Source organism: Platichthys flesus, chromosome 14 (assembly GCF_949316205.1).
Source record: "Platichthys flesus chromosome 14, fPlaFle2.1, whole genome shotgun sequence".
In the NCBI taxonomy this organism is placed as follows: Eukaryota; Metazoa; Chordata; class Actinopteri; order Pleuronectiformes; family Pleuronectidae; genus Platichthys; species Platichthys flesus.
In genome coordinates, this window is record NC_084958.1 from 14,092,433 (window position 1) to 14,116,202 (window position 23,770).

The window sequence follows — 23,770 nt, forward strand, 5'->3', positions numbered from 1 at the left end:
CAGACGTAACTGCAGTGGAATATATTTACGCCTCTGTGGAAGCATTTTGTCAAGTTAAGGACTGCACTTACATGTCCAAACAGAAATGCTGTCAGGGACACTGATGCTGTTGTTTATCACGGAGAACACGTTGATGTTGTACTCTATGCCTGCCTCCAGGCCTGAGATAGTACAGGTGGTGGTGTTGCCTGGGATCCTTAACTCTAGTTGCACACCTGAGAGAGAGAGAGAGACAGGTAAACAGATGCACAGAGACAGGAATGCATCCTAAATATGCATATACATATATGTGTATTTTTACTTCAATGTTGCTCTGTACTTACCTCCAGGACTGCTTGGTGTGTAAGTCACCAGGAAATCTGTGAGTACGACCGAGCCCTCCCACTCCAGGTCGATAGTGCGATCAGTCGCCCCCCGGACCATCAAGTTCATGACAGGTGCCACTGTTGAAATGAAAAATAAAAACAATCTGGGTTTACATATGTATTATTATCATTGCCATTGTGTGCTTGTGTTTTTGTATCAGCAAATGTACCCCATTTGTCAAACAGTGTTTTGGCGTGCCAGATAGGGCAGAGTCCAATCAGATCCAGTCTATCCATCAATACAAACTGATCCAGGATGAAGGCCCACGGGAGTAAAACTAAAACACTCTTTCAAAAATACACTGGCAACCCATGACTCATAAATGTGGATGCGTTTTAGTCATCGGGCTTTATATTTTAAATTTGGAGCATCAACTCAAAATCTCATTTCATTCTGAAATAGGAAACTCTGCAAATCTCCTGCCAAAGCTCAAACATAGTCTCATGCTTTAGGACATGACTGAGAGCAGTGCAAAGGTTTAAAAATAAAGTAAGATTAGAAATACAAAACCTCTGATATGGTCCTTCAGGCTTTTACCAGATCCTGTGCCTGTTCCCTTAAAGATAAACACACCTCACTCTCTGCAATCTGCATTTTTAGCGATATATGTATATATATATGTATGTCAGACTGCATTATGAATGTGCATTCCTGCCAGTAAAAGAGCCAGTGCTTGTGGTAACATGATTCGTGAGTGTTAACAAGAGCCGGGAGAAGCACTGTCACTCTCTCAGGCGGAAGAGGACAATGTCAAGTCGTAAACCTGAGAGCTGGTGTGGAATGTAAATTCAGAGGGATAAACAAGTGTTTACAGCTTCCTCTGCCAAAAACAATGAGGAGGAAGAGGAGGAGCAGACAGGTAAAGGACATAAAGGAGGCGAGGAGGAGACAGAAGGTGCAAACGGTTTTCAGCTGAAGAAATGACGAGATGGATGCACAAAGGACAGACGAGAATAGGAGAGAAGAGAGAGATAGTCGAGATGAGGAGAACAAACAACTGATGCAGAAAGCTGGTTCAAAGAGAGAGAAAAGAGAGAGAGAGAGAGGAGAGAGAGAGAGAGAGAGAGAGAGAGAGAGAGAGAGAGAGAGAGAGAGAGAGAGAGAGAGAGATAGAAAGGTATAAGAACAGAAAGTGTGATGATGTGATAAACGACCTCCCACCCTATCATCATCTCTACATACATCCTGTGATACAGGACTACACAGCATAGCACAGAGGACTCCCCGGGGAACATTTGGACACTTAAGTAGCCGTTTCAGCTACTTCCTCACACACTCGACAGATGGCTGCATAGCTGACTGCTTTCAAAACAGTGAACCTGCACTGGGGACAACTCCTGCAGCATTCACTCGGCTTTATTTCATAGACTGGACTCGGCCTCGTCAAGTATGTGAAGTAAATAACGAGTGAAAAGAAGGAGCAATAATCCGCGGGGTTGGAGAGGAGTGACTGAATGAGGTCATGCAGGAGGCTGAGGAGACGAGCTTCTTGAAAGTAAAGACATTAACTTGGATAGAGAGCGAAGGGCAGACTCAATTGAGCCCTCTGGAAAAGGTTACTCTGAAAAGCGAGTCGAGACCGTTGAAGCTGAAGTCTGTGACTTTGCACTCCAGATACAGCAAAAACTTGTTTCATAATCCCACTGTTTGTTGCTATGTGAAAGGTCACCAACGACCAGTTAATCTGAATGCAAATACTTGTTTACTCAATTAAAATCGTGGCCCAGGAGAGAGGAACAACATAACATCCTATCAACACCACTCGATTGCAGAATATCAAGAGAGTCCCTGACCTTTGTGGCTGGGAAACTTTCCCAGTCCCCAGTTTCTCGTGTGACCTCTTTACTTTCAGTAAGGACGAAGTTGGCATCAACAAGCTTCTCCACTTGGGTAAAAATCTTCAAACCAGATAGATAGGTAGACATACCAAAAGCCATGAGATTGTGAATGATGCAATATGCTCCTGGAGAAGCCACGAGTCTCTGAGACCAACTGTGTTTTAAGAGAAAACATGTTTTATTCGAGATGTCAAGGACAAATACTACATTACCCAAAATCCTCCTGGAATTGTTGCCAGTAAATCAGTTTCTCCAGAAAGTTCCAGGGTTTGTTAGTGAAGGTTCATCTTCATTCACAGTATTTTTCCTATGCCTTTTGTGTTTTTGGATCCCACCGTCTTTCTAAGTCTTCTGCATTTTGCTCCTCACCTGTTTCCTGGGCGTAACCCCTTCATCGACGCACATGCACTGCTGATATAACTTGCAAACTAATTCCTGCTGCTCAAGGTCTTTGTATTCTTGTATTCGTCTGACTCGCTGAAGGTTGTTCGAGAATCTTGCCGGGAGTCTTAAAGTCTCATTAGGTTTCATCAGTGTGCCATCATAGGCAGACGCAGCAAAAATCTACTCAGCCAAAACCTTGACAGCAAAACGCCAGCTGACAACAGAGGTCGGTGCATCATTAGAAGACCAACTTACCTCCAGGTTACTTTGTGTAATGGCGTTGCTGTAGTTAATTTGCTAAACCCGACTCAAATTTTACTATCGCTCTAAATTAAAACACTTTTCTTTGCAAAGTGAAGTAGCCTTTTGCAAAGATCTATCGTCACAACTTCTATTTGGTTTCTCGATGCATGATGCATGTTTTGTAGTTGTGTAATCCTCTAATGGCACAATTGATGAAAACAAAGCAACTTCATTATTTGTCTATATTTATTACAGTAAGGCTTCAAAACGGCTTTTCCTCTGTGTGATTTGCTGTAAATAAAAAGCCGCATTGTTCAGATAAACTTGATTGATGCCACGCAGCAGAGTAAGGCAATAAAAAATGGCAATCGACTCGGCCTTTCAGAGCTGCGTCACGACGCTGACGTCCACAGACAAATGTAAATGTCAGTTGTCACCAACGGCTGCAGTCGGGAGGATGTCAACAAAGGGAGAAAGCCGCTGATATTTGCCCGATGTGACATCAGCACTCCTGGAGGTGATCGTGGAATCCCTCTGCTGTCAAGATTAAATGCCACTAGAGTGCGGTATATTTTCATGCACAAAAAATACTTTCTCCGTCCATGCAAATAATTTTCCTCTATAGGTCGCCATGATTTCAGCAAATAGCATTCCATTTTCTTTAACATAAAACACTGAAGTCAGTCACCCTACAGGACTCTGGAATCTGAACTGCTTCATTTTGTATTCAGCAAACTGCCCCCTACAAGTATTGGCTATTTGGCCTCTAATTGCTAAGAAATAAGCCATCCACACTCCCTCACTTGGTGTGGATATTAAATCGGGGGCCAGCACTGAGGAATCAGCCTTGGTAATATGATTTGCGGTCCCTGTCTTTCTTTCACACGCTCCTCTGTCTGTGCTCATTTGTCTCCTTGTTGACAGCTGCTTTAAAATGGAAGAGAAGGATCTGATATTTGGGCGTGAAGAGCTGCAGCCGAACAAAGGCGAGCGTGGGCTCACAAGCTGCCTCAGCTGCAGCGGCTAATATGACACTTCTCTATACCTGCACGAGTGTGTCTTTTGACAAATGAAGGCAGTTACAGCTTCTGCTGTCCGGCAAGGCCCACACCTGCATTTGAAAAACAGACAAGGTTTTCTCTACCTCCTCAGCCACAGCCGCCCATAAAACACAGAAGACACACAGCAAAAAGGACTGGGTCGGAACCGAACCTGCAGCCATTGTCAGAGTGCTCAAGCTGGAGCAACGTGGGGACCAGGCTTCCTTATTCTTATCCAACGCTCCATGAAAGTAGCAAAACCTGTACTACCACTGAATTTGACAGCACTTGTACTAACAAGTAACTTTGATTTAATTAGTTCTGCTTTATGATTTAATTGGTGCTGAATAGATAAGTCAATTAAATCAGTAAGTAAATGCAAAGAAAGGGCAAACATTTACTGACTTATTGTGAAAATGATATCCGGAGTTTTGGGGCTGTTGGTCAGATAATATTACGATGTCTCTTCGGGCCTTAGATACTTGTGGTGGTCATAGACATTGTATGACTAAACCTAATTCATTAGCTGAGTGGTGTTAGAGCTATAATTGTATGTATTCGACAGATGGTGTTGAGACAAAGATGCTGCACCACACCTTCAGATCGTAAATCTAGGAAAATCCAGTCCAAGCGTCAAATCTGGGACATCTAACAATGTGAGAACATCCAAGGCAAGATTTAATAAGAGCAGCTCAGAGGGGAAACTGTTTGTTGGTGTTTAACATTTTTTTTTCACTTTATGTAGAGGTTTTCCCTCACTGGAAGTAAAGGAGATTATTCTGTACTGTAATCTGAATAGTACATTCAAGTAACATTATTTACCATTCATGACCAGATAACCCACTTCATCGAATGCTGCGGGTCTTATTTTTAAAGAGACCTGTTCTCTCCAGAATTCTGCCTAAACTCTTCGAGGGTCACACTGTGTCATTGTGAAATCTGTTTAGACCGGATGGCTGCTCTGAGTTACTTGGTTGTTCTCAGACTGACAGCGAGTGTTCAGGGAGGACAGTTTCTTTGCCCAGAGTTTCTCCTCCAGGGACCTGAACAGCAAATGTCGGACAAACTACATTTTGTGCTTGACAACAGTCAGAGGATTAAACTGATGTGAAGAAGAGAAAGAAGTCGCCTACCGGAGTTACAGTCGTCCCCAGCGAAGCCGTCCTGGCAGACGCAGAAGCCCTCCTTGCAGACTCCCTTCTTACTGCAGTTGTTGGCGCAGTACACCAGCGAGCAGTCCTCGCCCACGTACCCGGGCCGGCACTGGCACGTCCCGTTGCTGCAGAGCCCCTGGTCCGAGCAGTCGTTGAGACACCTCCCGACCATGCAATCCTCGCCGGTGAAGGACTCCTCGCACACGCACTCCCCGTCGATGCACAACCCGCGGCCCGAGCAGTCCGAGGGGCACCGCGGCTCGGAGCAGTTTTCGCCTCCAAAGTCCTGATCGCACACGCACTCCCCTTCGATGCACACGCCCTGGCCGGAGCAGTCGTCCTGGCAGCGCGGCTCGGAGCAGTTTTTGCCGCTCCAACCTTCCTCGCAGATGCAGCCACATAAGTCGAAGCTGAAGCTGCCATGGCCACCGCAGCCAGGGACAAAGTCCAATCGACCTGGGAGAAAAGCACATATTTTAAACACACAAATAATCCCCAACACGATCGACCTCAAAGGAATATTACACCCTATTGGGTTACATTACATTTTCTTCCTTTTCAAGAAGACAATAATAATGAATTCTGATTAATCTAAACTTCAAGAATTTAATTATAACACATTTCTTATCTGCTTCCTGTCTACCACCCTGGATTTTAGACACAGTCTCAAGACATCAATGAAAACCTGTCTCATTTCCACCCTGCCACCGTCCTCCACAGCTGAGCATTTCAGCCTCATTCGGATTCAGATTGTGACTGCTGCGCATAATCATAATCTCACCGCAGAGACGGAGCGTTTTCAGAACTTATTTGAATGGGGTGATGGTGTCAAATGAGCAGGTCCTTTAACCACATTAGAGCCTATAACTCTATCCATCCCAGTCCTCTCATAATACAATGTCAACATCTTCTGAATAGTGAACAAAAATTTCAGATGGTTCCTCTGCACCTTATAGAGCTTGAGACTGTGCAACAGCACAAAGAAGACGCCCTGCAGCATGTTAACACATTTTTCTCCTGCAATCTTCACGTATATTACCTTGTTTTTTCTCTCACTACATATATGAGAGAGCCTGTTTTGAGTTCTGTCAGCAGACTACCTTTCTCTGCCTCCAAAAGCCAGATACCATATTTTTACCTGCACAAAAGATATTTTTAACCAGGCTGTTTGTTTGGTTGACAGCAGGATGACACAAAAACTACTAAATGGATTTCTATGAAACTAAATGGATGGATGGGACATGAGCCTACAAATAGTCAATTAAAGTTTCGTGATCTGGATCTGGACAAAGAGGCTCATTCTAAAAAAAAAAATGTATAACTTTCTTTAATATTGCAAGAATAGACAAAATGCGTGGATCTTGAAAAAGAAAAAACTCTACATGCATTTGCAATGTGGTGCGGCTTGCTCATGGTTTCTGCAGCAGTCAAAAATATTCTACTTTTTAAAAGATCGTAGAAATCTAAATTTAAGACCAATGTCGAGTCTAACAGATATGAGGGAATATCAGAGTGTTATCACTGAAGTCAGATCCATGTTGGTCTTGCTTGTAGTTTTAATACAGCGTGCTAATATTTGTATTGCTGAGAAAACAACTATTTTAAAATATTTATCTTGAAAAAGTTATATAATGAGATTTTTAGAGCATGATGAAAGTAGCATTAAATGAACAACAACATGATCAAGGGCTTCCTATGCTATATTTTAACATATTAAAGACTTTTTAAGACCTAGAATTAAGATTTCTGTACTACTCATTATGCTAAGTTATGTATTTGTATATTAAATCTTAGCCATTTCAACAAGGAAATCCTGTTGATTAATTTAAGGGGACATCTGGGCCTTTGCGGGGGAATGTGCTCTAACGAGTGCTACTACTACTCTATTCTGTACAGTATTAACATAAATCTACACCTTCAAAGAATATAAATGTTTTCTTCTTCTTAACATAACTCACCCATGGCTGAGCTCTCCCCACAGCATCCGGACCCACACTGAGCGCGGAGCATGGAAACTTCTCTCTCTAGCATCTCCACCCTGGTGGCGAGCTGCTGGATCATGGTTGTCGCTGTGCAGCCACATGCAGCTTTGGGGATGTTGATGCGGTGAGTAAACGTGACCTGAACAAGTTAAGAGGACAGTTTGGAGAACAAGTGAGCATAAGTATATGTGGGCGTCTTCTCAACTTATTCTACAAATCTCGGTGGAATGCGTTTCTCTAGAACTGCTCATCTTATTGGATTCACACTTTGGTATGTTTATATTTCAGGGACAAGGGAGGTCAAGTCTTGAATTTGGTTTGATTTAAAATCGCTATATATTCAATATTGATCAAATTTGAAAGAACAGGCCAAAGGCCTTTTGGGCTCAGTGGGGGTGGAGCAGTGTTAACATGCAGCCTGCTGACCAAGTTGAACATGTCTTCTTCTACATCCTCGGATAACCTTCTAGAGAGGTCGACAATTGAGATTATTTGGATACATTTTATAATTTGTATTTCACCATATTAGACAGACACAGGCATTCATGGGTGTCACGGGTGCTGATCTCCATCTTGGCAGCAGCATTTAAAGAATTACTTATTATTAAGATGTTTCCTCACCCAGTAAATGTTCATTTTATTATTGAAAGCTCTATATTGAGGTGAATCACAGAGCTGTTATTTTGAAAATATTGTGAACTTGGGTCTGACGATTATGTCGATTGAACTGGCAAAGCACTATCTAAGTTAATTTTGGGAAGAAGAAATATCAGAAAAAACTAAAACCTCTCTATCTGGGACCCAGTCTGGTTCACAAGCCAGCTTCTCTAACTGCCAGGAAACACAAACCACCAGTTTAAACACTACACTGAAGCCTTATCGACTCAAAAGGTGGCATCAACTGGTGCAACTGGAGTGGTGCACTTAATCAAACTGTGGCAACAATATGACTGTTTGCAACATGCTGACGATATGAACCTGCAACGGAGAAGTGGACTGGAGTGGTTTGACAATTTGCTTCATGTGTTTTGATCTTTGATTGCTCTTGGAATCAATTTGACTGCTTGTTGAAGGATTTATCAACGCGTTTTTTTTACAGGCATCTTTTAAGTCCAGAGGGGCTGACTTTAAAGGAGAGTAGGTGGGTGAAGTGTTTGAGTCCACAAAACACTTGGAGTTTCAGGTTTCAACAGCGTTGCAGCCAAATCAGATCCAATTGAGGTAAATGGTGACCACTTCTTCAAACGTAAACCAACTACAGAATAAAAACATGAAATGCCTCTATACTGCTCCTGTGGTCTCATCCAAGTGTCAGTAAGTCCCGAAATTAAAATGTCCACTCGAAATAAGGTAATTTACATGATGTCTGCTGTGAACCTCCCCTGGAGCCGCTCACGTGTGGATCACAGAGGACTTTTAGGCTAGAAAAAAGTTTTGAAATTGAGTTTAGAGGTGAGTAGATGAGTGAATCTAAATTTTTGGGTGAACTATCACTTTAAATAACTATGGTCATCACAATGATCTAAATGTATATAACTATGTGTGATGAAATGTCCTTCAGAAATGTGTCCGTGCCACATGAGACTCATTTAACCACTCTCAGGCTTTCACCCCTCAAGCTTTTACCTCGGTTTGAATTTCTCTGCATTTTATTGCTGTTTTTATCACAGTGGAAAAGTGTGACACAAATGAAGCGTATTATTGTAGTAAATATTGTTTACATTCAAAGTAGCCAACTACCTCTTGCCTCTCACAGGCGTAAAGCTTTTAGAGGTGTTTAACATTGAGCATGTCATTTACACACTCAGCTCTAGTTGGACAGTTATGTTCTCCTGTGTCCGTGAAACTGGCGCACAACAAAATGGTCCACTTTCTGTGTGATGCATCTCCACACACTTTTCTATTTCAGGTCCTGGTGGCTCGCTGCAGTTATTTGACGCTGGCAGCCGGCTGTCGGCGGCAGCGACGATCGGCCTGTCCCCTATTTATCTGGAGTGATTTACATCGCTGAGCAGAAAAAAGATGTGCTCCTGTTTCAAGAGTCAAAACAACTGCAACTACTCATCCCCATGAATTTGTTCTCAGTTTAAAAAAAATAAACATCTACCTGGCTGTCAGCATCCAGGGTCTGCTCCATATATTCTGTTGGTCCACCTGGATCCATCGGACCCTCAACTGGAGGTCTGGACCCCAGCTCAGCACGTGAATCTTTAAAATGAGGAGAATGTGTGGTGAAAACTTGACGGACAGCAGATGACATAGCTACAGGGACTTTAAATCAGAAAACACTCAATGACTCAGGGGACCTCACCATCACTGGGGACAGGTGGTGCTGAGGCGTCCAGGTCGACAGAGCACAGAGACTCTAAGGGAACATTTATGTTGTATACATGGTTAAAGACCACTGGTTGCTCCAGCAGTGTCTGGTTGGTGGAGGAAGGGGGCTGATCCCCACCGGGGGTCTGTCTCTTCACTCTGGTGGTACGAACCAGCTTGTTGTCTCCTGATGGAGCAGCGTGAATGGCCCCCTGGAGAGAGAGAGAGAAATATGAAACAAAGACCAGAGTTCACAGAGTGATGGAGTGAAGACTGAGAAAAGAGCCCAGGGGACACAAAACAAGATGACACTAATATAAAGTCTATGAAGGATTCTCTCACTGGCTGCAGAGCTGACATCACAATTTTCACGATAAAAATGTGGGTCATTTTCAAAGGACTTCCCCATCAATTCAGTGAGATGGTATTTTCTCTGTGGCTGGGGAGAGAGTTCAGACAATTTCTAATATGAAATAAACATTCTGATATTTCAATAGCAAAAAATAATGCCACAGGCGGACAAGTTTATACACCAGTGGAACAACTCAGCAGCTAGAGGTTGATTCTGTATATGAAATGAAATGATTAACATAAAATTGTGTAGTTTTTTTAGAAATCTGATAAAGACAGCTCCTTTATGTTGATTTCTTGCACTACCTGCATGAAACAGACCGTGTGCTATAACCATTTCCCACATAGAAACATTGTACTACGATGGCCGCCCCTGCTTGTATGAAGTGGAGTATACGGAAAGAGAGCTCCTACAATTTCAAGAACAGATAGGAAGGGGCAAACAGCAGAGGATGGACATCATGCCGCTGCACGGTGGAGAGTGAGACTTTTGTTGAGTGATACATGTGTAATGTTGCCAGACTCTTAGCAAAGATCCAGAATAACAAAGCCTTTGAGCCTGTTATTGGTGGAAAATAGGACTTTTAGTGCATATTTTATGGTATATCACATTTGCCCCATAACATTACACTATAGCCACTGCCAATGGAGGTGATCTTCTGGATAAACATGTAATTACATGCAAGTTACATACAAATAAATTCTGGAAGAGCACACTCAATAATTTCCATACAAGAATCTCAAAATGATTCAGCTGGAAATGCAATGTGAATAATTGATGCCGTTATTTAAATTGAGAAGCTGCTGTCTGAAATAAAGAACATGTTGTTTCTATTACTAATTATCATTGTAAACATACTGAGGGGCGGTGGCGGCAAGTGATCTAGTTTCAGGGACAATAGTAGAGGGACAAACACACAGAAAGCAAGCAGGTAGTCTGAGACATCACTCCTCTTTGATACTCTAACCAGCCAGGACAGAATTGGAGTGGATTTGTGCCCAGAGTCAAGTGATTAACGCGGCTGCCAAAAATGGTAAATTGCAAATAAATAATGAATATGAAAAAGGCCCTGGGCAGCTGCACTCACTGAGAGGGGGAAAAAATGGACAGGGCCATTTTGTGTGAACTCATTTTACCTGTAGAGCAAGAGACAGAGCCAAAACCAGGATCCAGCTGGTTACGGGCGCTGTGGCCCCACGGTGCTGCTGTGAAAGTGGCATGCTGCGAGGAAACCCCACCACTCCTTTCCACTCACACCTGTGGAGGAGGGAGAAATAGCAGAAAGGTGGAAGAAGAAGAGAAAGAGAGAGAGAGGCGTTAAGAGTTAAATGAAAACCGTAGTGGTGCCTGTGTTGCATGAAAATGTGTTTTCTGAATACATACTGTGGCCGTACCAGGGTAGTTGTTAGCGTGCCAACACGGGAACATACGTGCATGTGTGTCTATGGGGCACGTGTGAGAAGTCAGCTTATCCTCTGTAAACGGTAAATAAATTCCTCTGATCCGATTATGGATTATGGAGCTGACTTAGAACCTTTGAATTTATTTCACTGCGCAATACCAAATATTTGATCTTTCCACTCGGGAGGAATATAGAAGAGTAGCTCAGGGAGAGAGTTGATAGATGGATTTCAGCAGAGACGTGGTTTGAGTGATTCCGCTGTAATCCCTTCTCCATTGAGAGGGGGAAGTGAGACCAGGCACACACTGAAATAAAAAGCTGCACAGAGGAAAAAAGTGACGTGGACGCTTCAAGCAGACTCTCACATGTCGGACCAGACAGCCGCTGGCAGAGCTTTTAAAGCAGCTGTTTAGATTTATTTCATTTTTTTTTTTGCAGCTGACGCGACCTATCAGACATCCTTATCGAGAGGTGAGGTATCACACAGCAGGAGGGAACGCAATTATACAGTATGGTGAGCGTGTGAGTTCATGTGTGCTTTGTAGTAATTTGAAGCACAACTCCCCTGAGTTTCAACATGTTCATGTCAGAGTGAGTGTGGGCAGAAGATTTAGTACGAGACAAAAAGAAGAAGAGAAAAAAAAAACATCTCACAGATGAGCCTGTGTAGTCGGTATTCACCAGCTCCTTTTATCACAACAATGCATCTCATGTTGGAGAAGCGGGCTATTGCACTCAGATGGCGTCTTTTGTGAGAGCCAGATGGAAGTCTTCTTATCACACCTAACTGGCTCGGGCTGTTTTGATCATTTATGGAGGAAATGTTGAAACATCAGTGTATTTGCACATAAATGAGAAACGGAGAGAGAGAGAGAGATAGAGAGAAAAAGAAAGAGAATCCCAGTGTGAACGTGTGTGTGTTTCTCATTCAAAACAAAATGTGTTGAGGCATATTCAATTTCCCAGGCTTCCTGTTCACATACTGACGATTTCTCCCACTGCCACACTTCACTTTTCAAAGGATCTTTCAGCTCCCGCCTGAGCAACACCCTTCATTTTGAGACAAAGTCAAACAACCTGTGTGTATGTGCACATGTTTGTGTGTGTGTGTGTGTGTGTGTGTGTGTGTGTGTGTGTGTAGTAGTAAACAGCAACACAAAGAATGTTGACAAAGGCAGTATATCATGAAAGAGCCATTGGGGAAAGATAGTCATATGTTACAGTCTACAGCCCGCCTCGCTTCAGCCAGTGTGGCTAATGTTTTTAAAAATGACTTTGGCCTTGCTGGATTCAACTGCCAACCAATGCCACCCGCCCCACAGCTAAAGAGATAGAAAGTGTTCTGCTGTGAAAACCTCAAGCATGCAGCTGCTGCCCGACGCGACACAAGCCGTTTAACTGAAGAATTCACCAAACGAATGAGAACGTGCAGATGGTGCCACAGTGAGACGGACAAAACCGACTGGAACCATCATGTTCAAAGCCATTAGCTAAAGCACTGTCCCTCTGGCAACATGGCTGTTTCACTTCCTGCGACAAGCCGTTATATTACACATCCAATAACACTTAGCCAACCTAAACAAACAAATTTGCAACACTAGTCATCCATCTATAATAGATAGTTTCAGAAATCTCCATCTCTCTGTCTGTATGTAGCTTTTTTTTTTAATATGACTTTCTTAACACTGACTATAACGCTCTCTAGGAAACTCGAGCAATTAACTTAATTTATGTATTGTAGTGTGCCAAGTGAAGACTCCCTATCTTGAGAAGCAAATTATGTTATTCTTTGCAGGATATGCATAGGATTACATGCGTGAAGGTGGTGCAGAGAGCAATGTCACTTCACACAGGGTTCTGAATTTGAACCTGAAGATCGGCAGGGCCCGCTCTGTGTGGGAGTTCTCTGAGGACGCTGGCTTCCTCCCACGGTTCAAACACATGCAGTTTACTTTGATTGGAGACCCAGAATCGTGTGTAGGTGTCAGCTGGGATCGTTTCCAGCACCCCCTGTGACCCTTTAAGGAAAAGCAGTACGGATAATAGATGGATGGATTAAATTACAGAACCACACAGTCTCAAAACAGACCTGCATGTTAAACACCTGTGTTCAAGCTATGCGGGTAAATAAATGATCAGTGCTCTCTGGTGGACCAGCCACAGCATTCAATGGTAAAACTTGCCCTATATATAAAGTCACATCGACTAGAGGGAGAGAACGTTTTGAGGGATATGATCAAAAGCTCTCTAACAGCTACGCAATTGATATTGTTGTGAATTAAATTGACACCAATAAATATATTTATTTCTTAGTTACCATTTATTATAATTTATCAGCCAACATCTAATGTTATTTATTCTTAGTTTTGTTCTGTTGCGATTGTACATGTTACATGTGTTTCATTAAATGTTATTTTGATTGTATTCATCATAGTGTGCATATGCAATAATAAGCAGGCAAATACAGTATATGCTATGTTATATAAGCAAACATTGGTGAATCAGTCATGCTTCTCTATTCCAGTTTCGTAGCTTCTTTTCTACAACAATCACATGGAGGTAAAAATAGATGCGTCATGTAAGAAAAGTGTCACGCACCCTTTTTATCTCACTATAGACACGAGAGGTGAAGGTCTTCAGTATGCATGCACAGTGTTTTTCCTTTAAGCCATACTGCTTCCAAATAAAGACCTGCACATAAAGACAAGCCTATATATATAGTTTTATATTGGCAGCAATAAACAGTTTGAAAGAGTTTCAAAGTCACATTAGATTAGACTGTAGTCATCGGGTCATGGTGCAGGCCGGGAGCATTCCAACACACAGCGAGAGGAGGGTTTTCATGGAGGCTCAATTAAGGTCGGGCCATCTCACTCAGAGTGAATAGAATCAACGTGCTGTAGGCACTACACACACAGGCTTCATTTACTAACACGGACACATGAGCCAACGCAAGACAAAGTGTGCTGACACATGTGCCTTCAGATTTCAAATAAACTTGAATGCATGATCACAGCAGCGAATATGCACCAGCATGTGTGCACCTGCACTGAAAAACACACTGAGCGTCATGGATTAAGTGGTTCCTGCCTTTCATTTTAATAACAGTGCACCAGCCTTCATGGTAATTAGATCTGTCAACATGCCGCTTCTCAATCTAGAGAAGCTTTCTAAAGGCGTAAGTATTCAAAAAAACCTTTGTGAAGTAATTTAGCTGCATGGCAAATAGAGTGGAAGTGTGTTCAGGCTAAATATTCTGGGCACGTAGGAAAAATATAAATCTAATGACTTTGAGAGAGCTCTGAAACAGTGCTGTCACTTTGTGTATTTCCTGGTGGTTTTCTTGGCAGGATTCATATGAGTTCACCCCCTGCCAGGCAAAAATGAAACTGCCTGTTCCAATTATAATTAAAACCATCAGGGCACTTTATGCCATGTCACAAAGGGAATAGCTAAAATATTCAGCCTACACAAAGGAGGCCACTCTGTAGAATATCCCAGCTGCAAAGAGCTTCACAAAAAAAAAAAAATATGCTTAAAAGTTTGAGGTACAAAAAAAAACTCTTTGATTCCGTCTTTCAAACTTCATTCATCTTTGTTAGATTATATATCTCTTTAAAGGCCCTTTTTTTCTGTCTAGAATTGTTGACAATATCTTTCTCTTTCATCCACAATGTGCTCTTCATGGGCCGGTGAGACGATAAATGAACAGAGAAATTCATTTAAAAAACGAGTGATGTAATACTAATCAAAGTCTTTGTTGTGTTGACGAGTCATTTCATCAGCTACAGTACTGGGTATTGATCATGTAGTTAAGAAAATTGTATTATAAAGGTATAACGGAAAAAATACTTACAATCTGGTTTGTATCTGAACATGATATATTAAATTATTGTTAAGGTCGAACTGTACAAGTCCTGAGTGAAACAAATCAATGGCGAATATCGAACCAAATATGGACAAGAAAAATAATCAGAATTTCTACATCAAACTACTGAGCTTGCTTCCTTCTCAGAGTCAATCAAACTCTTGCAGACTAATACCATAAAAGGGGTTCTCATCTTTTCACAAACAAATAAAGGCCTAGCTGTCCTAGCTGGGTCCTTTTGGCATTTTGGTAACTCACTTTCAATTTATGAGGCAGTGAAGAGTATGGAGAGGTAGAGAAGGAACAGTGTCTATAACAATCAGGCAGTCCAATGCAAATCACCCTTAAGGGATTACCGGATTTTGTGTTTGCACACACCAGGTCAAAAGCTCACTCTGCAGTATGGGTTTACGCTGCTCTTTGGCTTCATCAAGCAAACCTCATGCTCACAAACAGATCCTGATTTAAATACTTATTTACCCCACATTGCGGATTATATGTTGGCCTGTTTAACCTTGATATACACACTTTGAACACTTTAATCTACCTACCTTGCAGCGGGTGGTAGGTAATTCTTTGAGGCGTGACATCAGTATTATGCTGTGGATACAAGTATGGGGCGATGTTGCATCCCTCTGCATTAAAATTCATTGTTTGAGCCATGTAGAGAGTTAAGTATGATGTTAACCGGGCATTTGTTGTGTTTTTTATATTGCCTGTTAGCAGAGCAACTATTTCATATATATAGCTCAGGCACCAAATTCTGCATTGTGATTTGGTTCAGTAGTCATCAGTGCCTGATTGACAGCAGACTTTGGTGTACAATCTTAGTGGATGCTTATTTATTTCCGTGTGAATTTTAGGCATGTTTCTTGAGTCATCTAGATATGATTCACTGAGCTCTTACATCTTTTTCCTTGTGTCTCTCCTCTGGTTGTTTTCCCTTGACCTCTTAAGTTGATAGCTTATTTTCTTTATCTTACTTTCTCTACAAATGACAGCATTAGTTCTGTTCCCCTTATCACGGCACCATTTGTCTGGCAACAACTGCATCTTCTTTCAGATCACACAACTAACTGACTGAAGCACTTGCTGAACCTCTCGACCCCGTCTGCAGATTCGATGCATTGAGCCATGGTCACGTTTCTCATCAAGCATGTTTAACAGGGGCCATTGACTGTTGGTCCCTCAAGTAGGAGAATAGCTGATTCAGATTCATTCCCCTAACTTTGTAACAGTCTGGCTGCGTTGTGCTGTAATAGACTAAATATTGATCAAATACAAAAAAGCTATTTGAAGACATTACCTCGGATACCGGGGAGTTATGATGTTCATCTTTGACTGGTTCCTGAGATAATACAGGCCAATCAGCTAATTGATCATTTGAAAAAACAGATAAATAAATAAAGCCAGATTTACACACCTTGTCACCACTTTAATTAGGATTCATCACTGTTGGATTAAGTGCTTTCATGGGAATTTACGACAACATAATAATTAATAGAATAATTTATGTCCTATGAGCAGACAGAAACAGTACCTAGCCAACCTTTTGCTACATGCCTTAAATGAGAAGCATGTTAAACAATGTCAAATAATTCATTAAATGAAAATGGAGCGTGTACTTAAACACAGAACACATTTACATTTTGTTTCCCTTTTCACAGATGTTATTATGTCTGTTGTTGAAAAGAGACATTATGTTACCAAACCACAGGTTCCATTTTATACCCAGGTTTCTGAGAAACATTAAGTCCATTTAAGTTGATGTTTTACTGTGGTTTTGAATGGAGGGAGAAAGGCCACGCAAGTGTCAACAGCACCACGCGTCAGTACGCCTCATTCTTTCATTGGAGTTGTAAAGAGCTGTCTTTAATGGCTCTGTTGCAGGAAGCCACAACAACAAAAAAGACGACAGGTTGTTATTACCACAAGAGCATTAACAGCTGCTGTGAGCACCCCCCCCCCCCCCCCCCCCAAAAAAAAATCCACAATTATCCCCCACAGATGAGTTATTGATGCACTAACTATATTTCATGCAAACTGTAACTCAGGAGAGTTTAGCGTGGAAAGAATAAAGTAATAAATAAGGGAGGGGGGGGGGGTTGAGGGACAGACCATGCAAGACAAATACGTGTGAACATAAGCACAGAGAGAAATACTATGCTTAAAAATATCATATATATTCTATACACCAAATAAATACAGGAAAATGACTTCTGATATTTAATAATGAACAAGTGGGGACAGAAAGTCAGAGAGACACAAAAAGAAAAGTTGAAAAAAATCGAACAGCTAAATTAGCATCTCTCTTTCTCATCCAGTAGCTGAAACGAGAAGCAGTCACTGAATGCCTCTTCCCACACACTCCTCGTGATCACAGTCTCGCTGTAAAAAATGTGTGCATGGGCGTGTGTGTGTTTTATTAGTTAGGGACCCACAAGAGATTAACATGGCCATTAGATTATGGAGGGATATGCACTGAAAAGCTTCATTAACTCTCACTGTGTATGTGTCTCCCTCGACTCTCCGTTACCACAGGGCTTTTTAAACTGTTGCCTCCCGACTAAGTGCTCGCTGTCTTCCCTGTGCACATACATCTCAATCTGTGTATGCGGTCTCTTTCCGCGTCGTGGCCCCCAGGGGAGGGGCTCATAGCGAGAGCCGGTAAGTTAGCCTCGGGAGCGGTTAGCCCTCGCCATCCCCTTTTTCACGAGATGAGAGGAGGATACATTTATGGCGTAATTTGTGTCCTGTAATCCAGCTGCGACGGTTATCTCCAGCTGCTGCCACGAAGGAGTCACACAGTTGGTCAAAGAGACGCTGTGATCATGAGCAATCACTGCGATGGGAGGCATCAACTGCTGGTGGGAGATGCTGTGGGCTAGATGTCGCTCTCGGGCCTGGGGTCAAAAACATCCATCTGCTGAATTTCTTGTCCCAGCTCTGCAGCATCTCGCCGCCGTGTCACAACGTGGAGTCAGAAGAAAAGGGGGATATTCTACTGTACTCGCACTGTTTCTCAGTCATGATTTTATTCACCTGGCTCTTGTGGGCCGCCTTCTCCTGTTCGCCACTCTCATTATTTAATGATCTCTTTTTAGTCTTTTTCACCATCTCCTTTTATCTCTCTGGGAAGGTTTACATATTTGCCCACTGTGCACGGTAATGTGTTGTATAAAGATGTATAAAAACGTATCCTTGGATTAAAGTCCCACAGTCTACTGAAGTGTTGGACAGAGTTGAATTTTCTCTCTGCTACTTTCATTTCTTACTCTCTCTCTTTCTCTGGCAGCAGCCCTGTTATCCCCTCCTTGCTCGCCCTATGGAAGTAAAGCCATAACCTCCATTTGCACAAGTTAATGTGCAGCCACCTCAACATGAACACAAAACCAATACCAGGTCTTTCTGCGTGGGTGATCTCTCACTCGCTCTCCTGTCTCCTGCATTCCTCTATTCCTTCTCTGTCCCTGCTTCTCTCTTTAGCTCGCTCGGTCTCTCTCCTGCTCTCTCTCCACCTTGGTAATTGGACCCTGGTAACATTACGATGCTTTTCTCATTATTCCCATCACTCTGGCCAAATTGCCTTGTCTTACAGGACCATTGGGCTCTGTTCATGAGGCGCTCCTCCAAACCAGAGGGCTGCACAAGTCTTTTCCTGAGTCTCGGGGCTGTTTCAGGGGAAAGATGGGACCAAGTGGATTCAATTCTAAAGCAAATAATACAACCTCAGGCTCATGATGTGTGCATGCTGCACACTGCGATCAATTTATCAGGGAAGATGTAAACAAATGCTCTCGGAAAGAGCCGAGACAACGTGCAGTAGAGAAGAGCTAGACGGCATTTGACTTTGATTACAGGTGTTTCCCTTTTAATCTGAAACACTGATGTTTGCATTTTGATTCTAAGACATAGGGCAAAGAAACAAAGGTAAAATTAAATTGTTACTCCCTCAATATGGGACTCTGTGGCCACTTGTGTTTAGCTGATAAAACATGTCTTAGCTTAAATTAAATGCAGCTTGAATTGATAAATACATAAATATAAAATCAATATTCCTTTTTGACAAATGATTTGAATTGTTCTACAATCAAATTGAACATCGATGACAACATAACAATTACTGCTGCAAGGGTTCTGATTGTCTACTTGCATTTTTGAACACAAAATAAATGTGTGTGGATGTTTGTTTAATAAGCGTTGCATTGTTTGATTACTGTTCACTACAGGTACCGCTGGTGTTTTTATCTTTCTGTACTTTGCAAATACTCCCCAGAGACGAAAAAAGGTCTATGATTTATGTTTCTAAACGTCCCCTCCATAGCTCCAGCCTGAAATAGCTCTGAGCCATAGAGCTCCATGCTCCTATACAAACTAACAGGAGGCACTTGGCTTGCCTCATGTCCCTCCATGAGCTCCCTGACTACAAGAAGACATATGCTAACAGAACTGCTGGTGTCATCAAGAAAGCTAACAGCTCACAAAAAATACACTTTATCTGATTTATATGCACATTTATGCAGCAGGGCACAACTAAATCGGATTAGATCATCTACTCGGGATGAAAGTAAGACCTCTATCCTATCTATTGCTGTTAGGTTATCGCGTTTACAAGAAAAAAGTGTTTTAAGCCAATTAACAAGATTAACATTTTTTATTTTACATAAACTTAATGTGAAATTCTTAGCTCTAAGTGAATTTATTCCTTAACAACTATGCTAAAGGACCCTTGTTAGTATCTACAGATAGACAGTCCGTGCCTAAAGACAGCATCAGTGTGCCTATAGACCATGAAGAAATCCTGCAAAAAAGGTGTTAGAAGAGCATCTTACACATCCAACCTCTGGCCTCGGTCTGTGGGAGACAACAAACCAAACGACAAGTGCAACCAATTAAAATAAGTTTGTGGTTTCCCGTCTTTTCCAATTGCAACTTGCAGTCTGGGCGCTTCCTTGGAAGAGAGTAAACAACTGGTTTGCTGAATAAGGCTTTTCTTGGAGAGTATTCAAATTGTTTGTCTTTGACTTAAATTTCAAAACTTATCTAGGGCTCATAATTACATGTATTTGAACAACTTCTCGACTCCATCTGAACTTTTTTGGGTTTTGGCCTCGACTCTGACTCACTCGTCTCTTGGACTTGACTCTGGTCTTTACTGCATCCCTTGTTGAGCCTCAGCAGAGGCCGCACGACACATCTTGAATTAGCTTATTAAAGTAAAAATGAGGAATTACGACAGTGGGGGAAAAGAGGCCGGATACAAAACGCAGAATGACAGACAGTCAGAGAGACAGCATGAGAAGAAAAGGACTGAGTCAAAAGTGGGAGAGACTAAATGAGATAAAAGGCGAAAAAGACGAGAGAGATCTAGAAAAAGAGCACAGGAGACAGAATAGACGGCTGAAAGAGTGTGAGAGGACAGTAAAAATGTTGAGAGTGGAGGAAAATGCATAAGTCCTTTTTGTTCAGCCAGCTATGAGTCAGGAGGAATTGAATAGATTCTCTCTCTCTCTCTCTCTCTCTCTCTATCTCTCTCTCTCTCTCTCTCTCTCTGAATACCCACCGCTCCTCTATTCTATTCTGACACAATGCATGGCTTTTAGCAAACTCATTTTCTATCTCAGAGATGCGACCTGGTCATTTTAAGAGTAGAAAAAGGTATATTTAAATAAAAAAACATAATGCTAGAAAGCACAAGTAAAATAAGCCTGGAGTTTTTTTGATTTTCAATTACATTCAGCTCATAGCAAAACAAACTGAAAAGTTTGTTTATGTATTTTGTATAAACGCATGTTCATATTGGAAGCCTTAACGGTGCAGTAGGTGGGATCACTAGAAAACATTGTTGAGTATCATTCCCAGGACATTGAATAGCAGCGGTTTAGATAGAGCCCGTCCTGAGCAGGATCATGCCATTTACTGTCCGACTCTTTTATTCGATAATTCAGGGTTGCTTTTTTGGGGTTACTTTGGCTGTTGCAATAGTGACCTTTCCTGTAGGATTTTCCACAATTTACTAGGGGGCAGGCTTTTTATGGGACGTGCTTAGTAGAATAGCCAATAAGAGCATCCCCTCACTTAACTGCCCTGTGATTGGTCAAAGTATCCCATCAAGGGCCAGATTTCCACAAGTCTCAAAATGGTGCTAGGATGAGCTATCTGGACCTTTATATGTAGCAGTTTGACCAGCGGATGTGTACATTTTCCGACTGAACCATGAATCAAACGAACAATGGTTTGGATCATTTGCAGTGACAAAACATTTTCTTGGACAGTTTGGACTTTTGAACCAATTGCATGAAGTTAGGAAGGCAGTAACCAACAGAATCAGAGGCTGCTCCTTTTATAGGATGAGGCCTTTGATTCACGCCAGTCTACAAACCAAACAATGGCGACAGGACATACCTATATTATAGTTACGATTTTAGTGTTTCTTTTTTTTCCTTATGCTGTGGCATGAATTTAACTTAAAGATGACAAGACACCAAAAATGTTCATGAGAAAGAAAAAAAGAAGCTTATCAGGTACAAGAAGATTGACTGGTTGATGGCACATTTCAAAGATAATGAATTAAAGTCAAGCCTGTAATGGACCGTACCATTCCCAAACATCTTTGACAATATTTCTCCAACATTTGTAAAAGGGGAAAATTATTATATCTGCACTGCATTATTTATAGTTCCTCATTTTAACACCAGATTTATAAACAGGTTTCATAGACGTTAGACAAAGTAACAAAAAGAAGGCGATAAGCGTAATAATCCCTGTCAATAAAACATAATGCCGCACAGGCTTTAAAATAACCACACATTGTGTTTCTATCCTATTGAGCTGTGTATTTAGTAATTGAATACAATCCCTGGTGAGCGCCGGGAGCACTTCTTCCCTTGCCGCGATGGCATTGAACAGACAGCACCAACAGAGGAACGTGTCAATCCTTCTGATCCCTCGGAGTTGGCTTTATCGTCTCCACACAGCTTATGGAATTGGACTGCTGCTACACTTTGTGTGTCATTTCAACAGACATTCACATCACAGAGGAAGGAGAAGAAACAGATAGCACAGGTGGGAGGAGGAGGGGGGCTCTTTTTTCACCTGTTTACTGTATATGAGAGGGACAGGAGGCTGTGTTGTCACTTCTGTCCCTCAACAAACAGAAGCCCTTCAAAGGGGAAGATGAAATGGGAGAAACGGCCTCCTCAACAGGGAGGGAGAGGGAGCAGCAGACAGCAGCAGTTCATGAGGTGACAAATGGAAGGATTCTGAACTTTTTCTGTCAGAATCCTTCCATTTGTTTCAGGTCATGCCTGAGCAAAAAGACAGGGGCGGAGATTTCAGTGAGAGAAGAGGAAAGGGTGGCGGGGGACTTACAGAAGGTGACAGACTGAAAGGCTGTTTGATGCATTTTATGTAGGGGCCATCAACCGATCAGAAACAACATTTAAACCAGCTACTGGCTGTAATGGGCCTGATGGTTTATCATTTTCATGGAATTACACAAATATCACCTGTCTGTATTATATAGTTAGTTGACTACCCCTGTAACAATTCAGTATAAAATTAATGAAATTATTTTGCAAGAATAATTTTTAATTTGAAAGTATCTTCCCTAGAACTGTAACAATATTGCAACCAAAGATATTCGGGTCACAATGTGAAATGTTAATTGTTGATCAAGCTACGATTGGAAAGAATTTAAATTACTGATTAAGTATAAAACTGAGATTTGGTCAGGCCTAAAGAACTGGGACGATATGAAGAGTTTTAACCATGAGATGTAGTCAGGTCAATCACAAGCCACTATTGACTATCTGCAGGTTGAATCTCTGGATTCCAGTGTTTGAAGAAGCTGTTGGATTAGATTCATCTCCATTTATCATATATATCGAGGATTCATCCATCTTTGAGGGTGGCTTTACCTTAGATTGTCAGAAAGCTTGCTCTCATAGAAGACTGGCTGTTGCCATGACTTCACTGGCACCTGGCGCAATGATGGACTCATCTAGAAATGTTACTCATTACCTTTAAGACTCATCTTGGACTCACGCCTGGCTGTATTTGAGCTTTTAAGCCCCTATGAGCTCAAGCACGGCGAGAAATCCCGAGGCAGCACTGCTCTAGTCATTTTACAGTCCAGGCAGACGACTGCGGACTATTAAGCTTTCTCCATCAGGGCTCGTTCAAACACTTGTCTAATGAGATCAAGCCAAACTATATAAAAAACGTACTTGAAGATACTGAATGCTGTTCTGTGATGGGTCTGCTGTTGTTGTGATTGCTTTGTGCTTTATCTTTTTTAGAGATTTTCTGCTCTATTGCAATTTAGATAATTTCTCTACCTTTTGTTTGAAAGGTACATTTTCACTGCTATGAGAATTGTACAACCTATACAAAAGGGAATTGCTTTGGTAATCTTCTCTGCAATCACATTGTTCAATCAGACTTGTCAATGTGGGATGCAAATTTCAAATTTCATTTTTTCTGACTTTTTCCAGAGCTCATACGCTACAAGGATATTGTTTCTACTTCTAAACACACTGAAGGTAACTCGGGCAGCACAATAAATATTTTACAGGAAAGCTTGTGTTTAAGAGGTTGGGTCCTACTGTTAAGACATCCAGTATTGATGGAGCTAACACAGGGTCGAATTGGCAAAACTTCTAGAACAGAGGGAGGTGAGGTCAGATTGAACGGGTTATCTTGGCTGCATCTCTGTACCGAGACATCAGGCTGCGATGCTATCAGTTCCAGGAATAGCCTGGTGAGGAGGAGATACAAAGGTCCAGTTCATTAGCGGAGAGCCTGTCACAGTGAAAGAGTACTCT

General features: G+C 41.9%; 1 protein-coding gene across 1 annotated transcript in view; it reads right to left on the reverse strand.

Annotated features, from left to right (window-relative positions):
• tnr (tenascin R (restrictin, janusin)) overlaps nucleotides 1-23,770 on the reverse strand; it is a 155,653-nt gene that overhangs the window by 61,356 nt on the left and 70,527 nt on the right. Inside the window, exons 4-10 of the mRNA XM_062405176.1 lie at nucleotides 10,812-10,932; nucleotides 9,325-9,535; nucleotides 9,115-9,215; nucleotides 6,984-7,146; nucleotides 5,005-5,481; nucleotides 324-443; nucleotides 72-215 (exon numbers count right to left, since the gene is read on the reverse strand). Coding sequence (XP_062261160.1) covers nucleotides 72-215; nucleotides 324-443; nucleotides 5,005-5,481; nucleotides 6,984-7,146; nucleotides 9,115-9,215; nucleotides 9,325-9,535; nucleotides 10,812-10,895 — 1,300 coding nt within the window. The 5' untranslated portion in view covers nucleotides 10,896-10,932. The remainder of the gene's footprint in view (nucleotides 1-71; nucleotides 216-323; nucleotides 444-5,004; nucleotides 5,482-6,983; nucleotides 7,147-9,114; nucleotides 9,216-9,324; nucleotides 9,536-10,811; nucleotides 10,933-23,770) is intronic.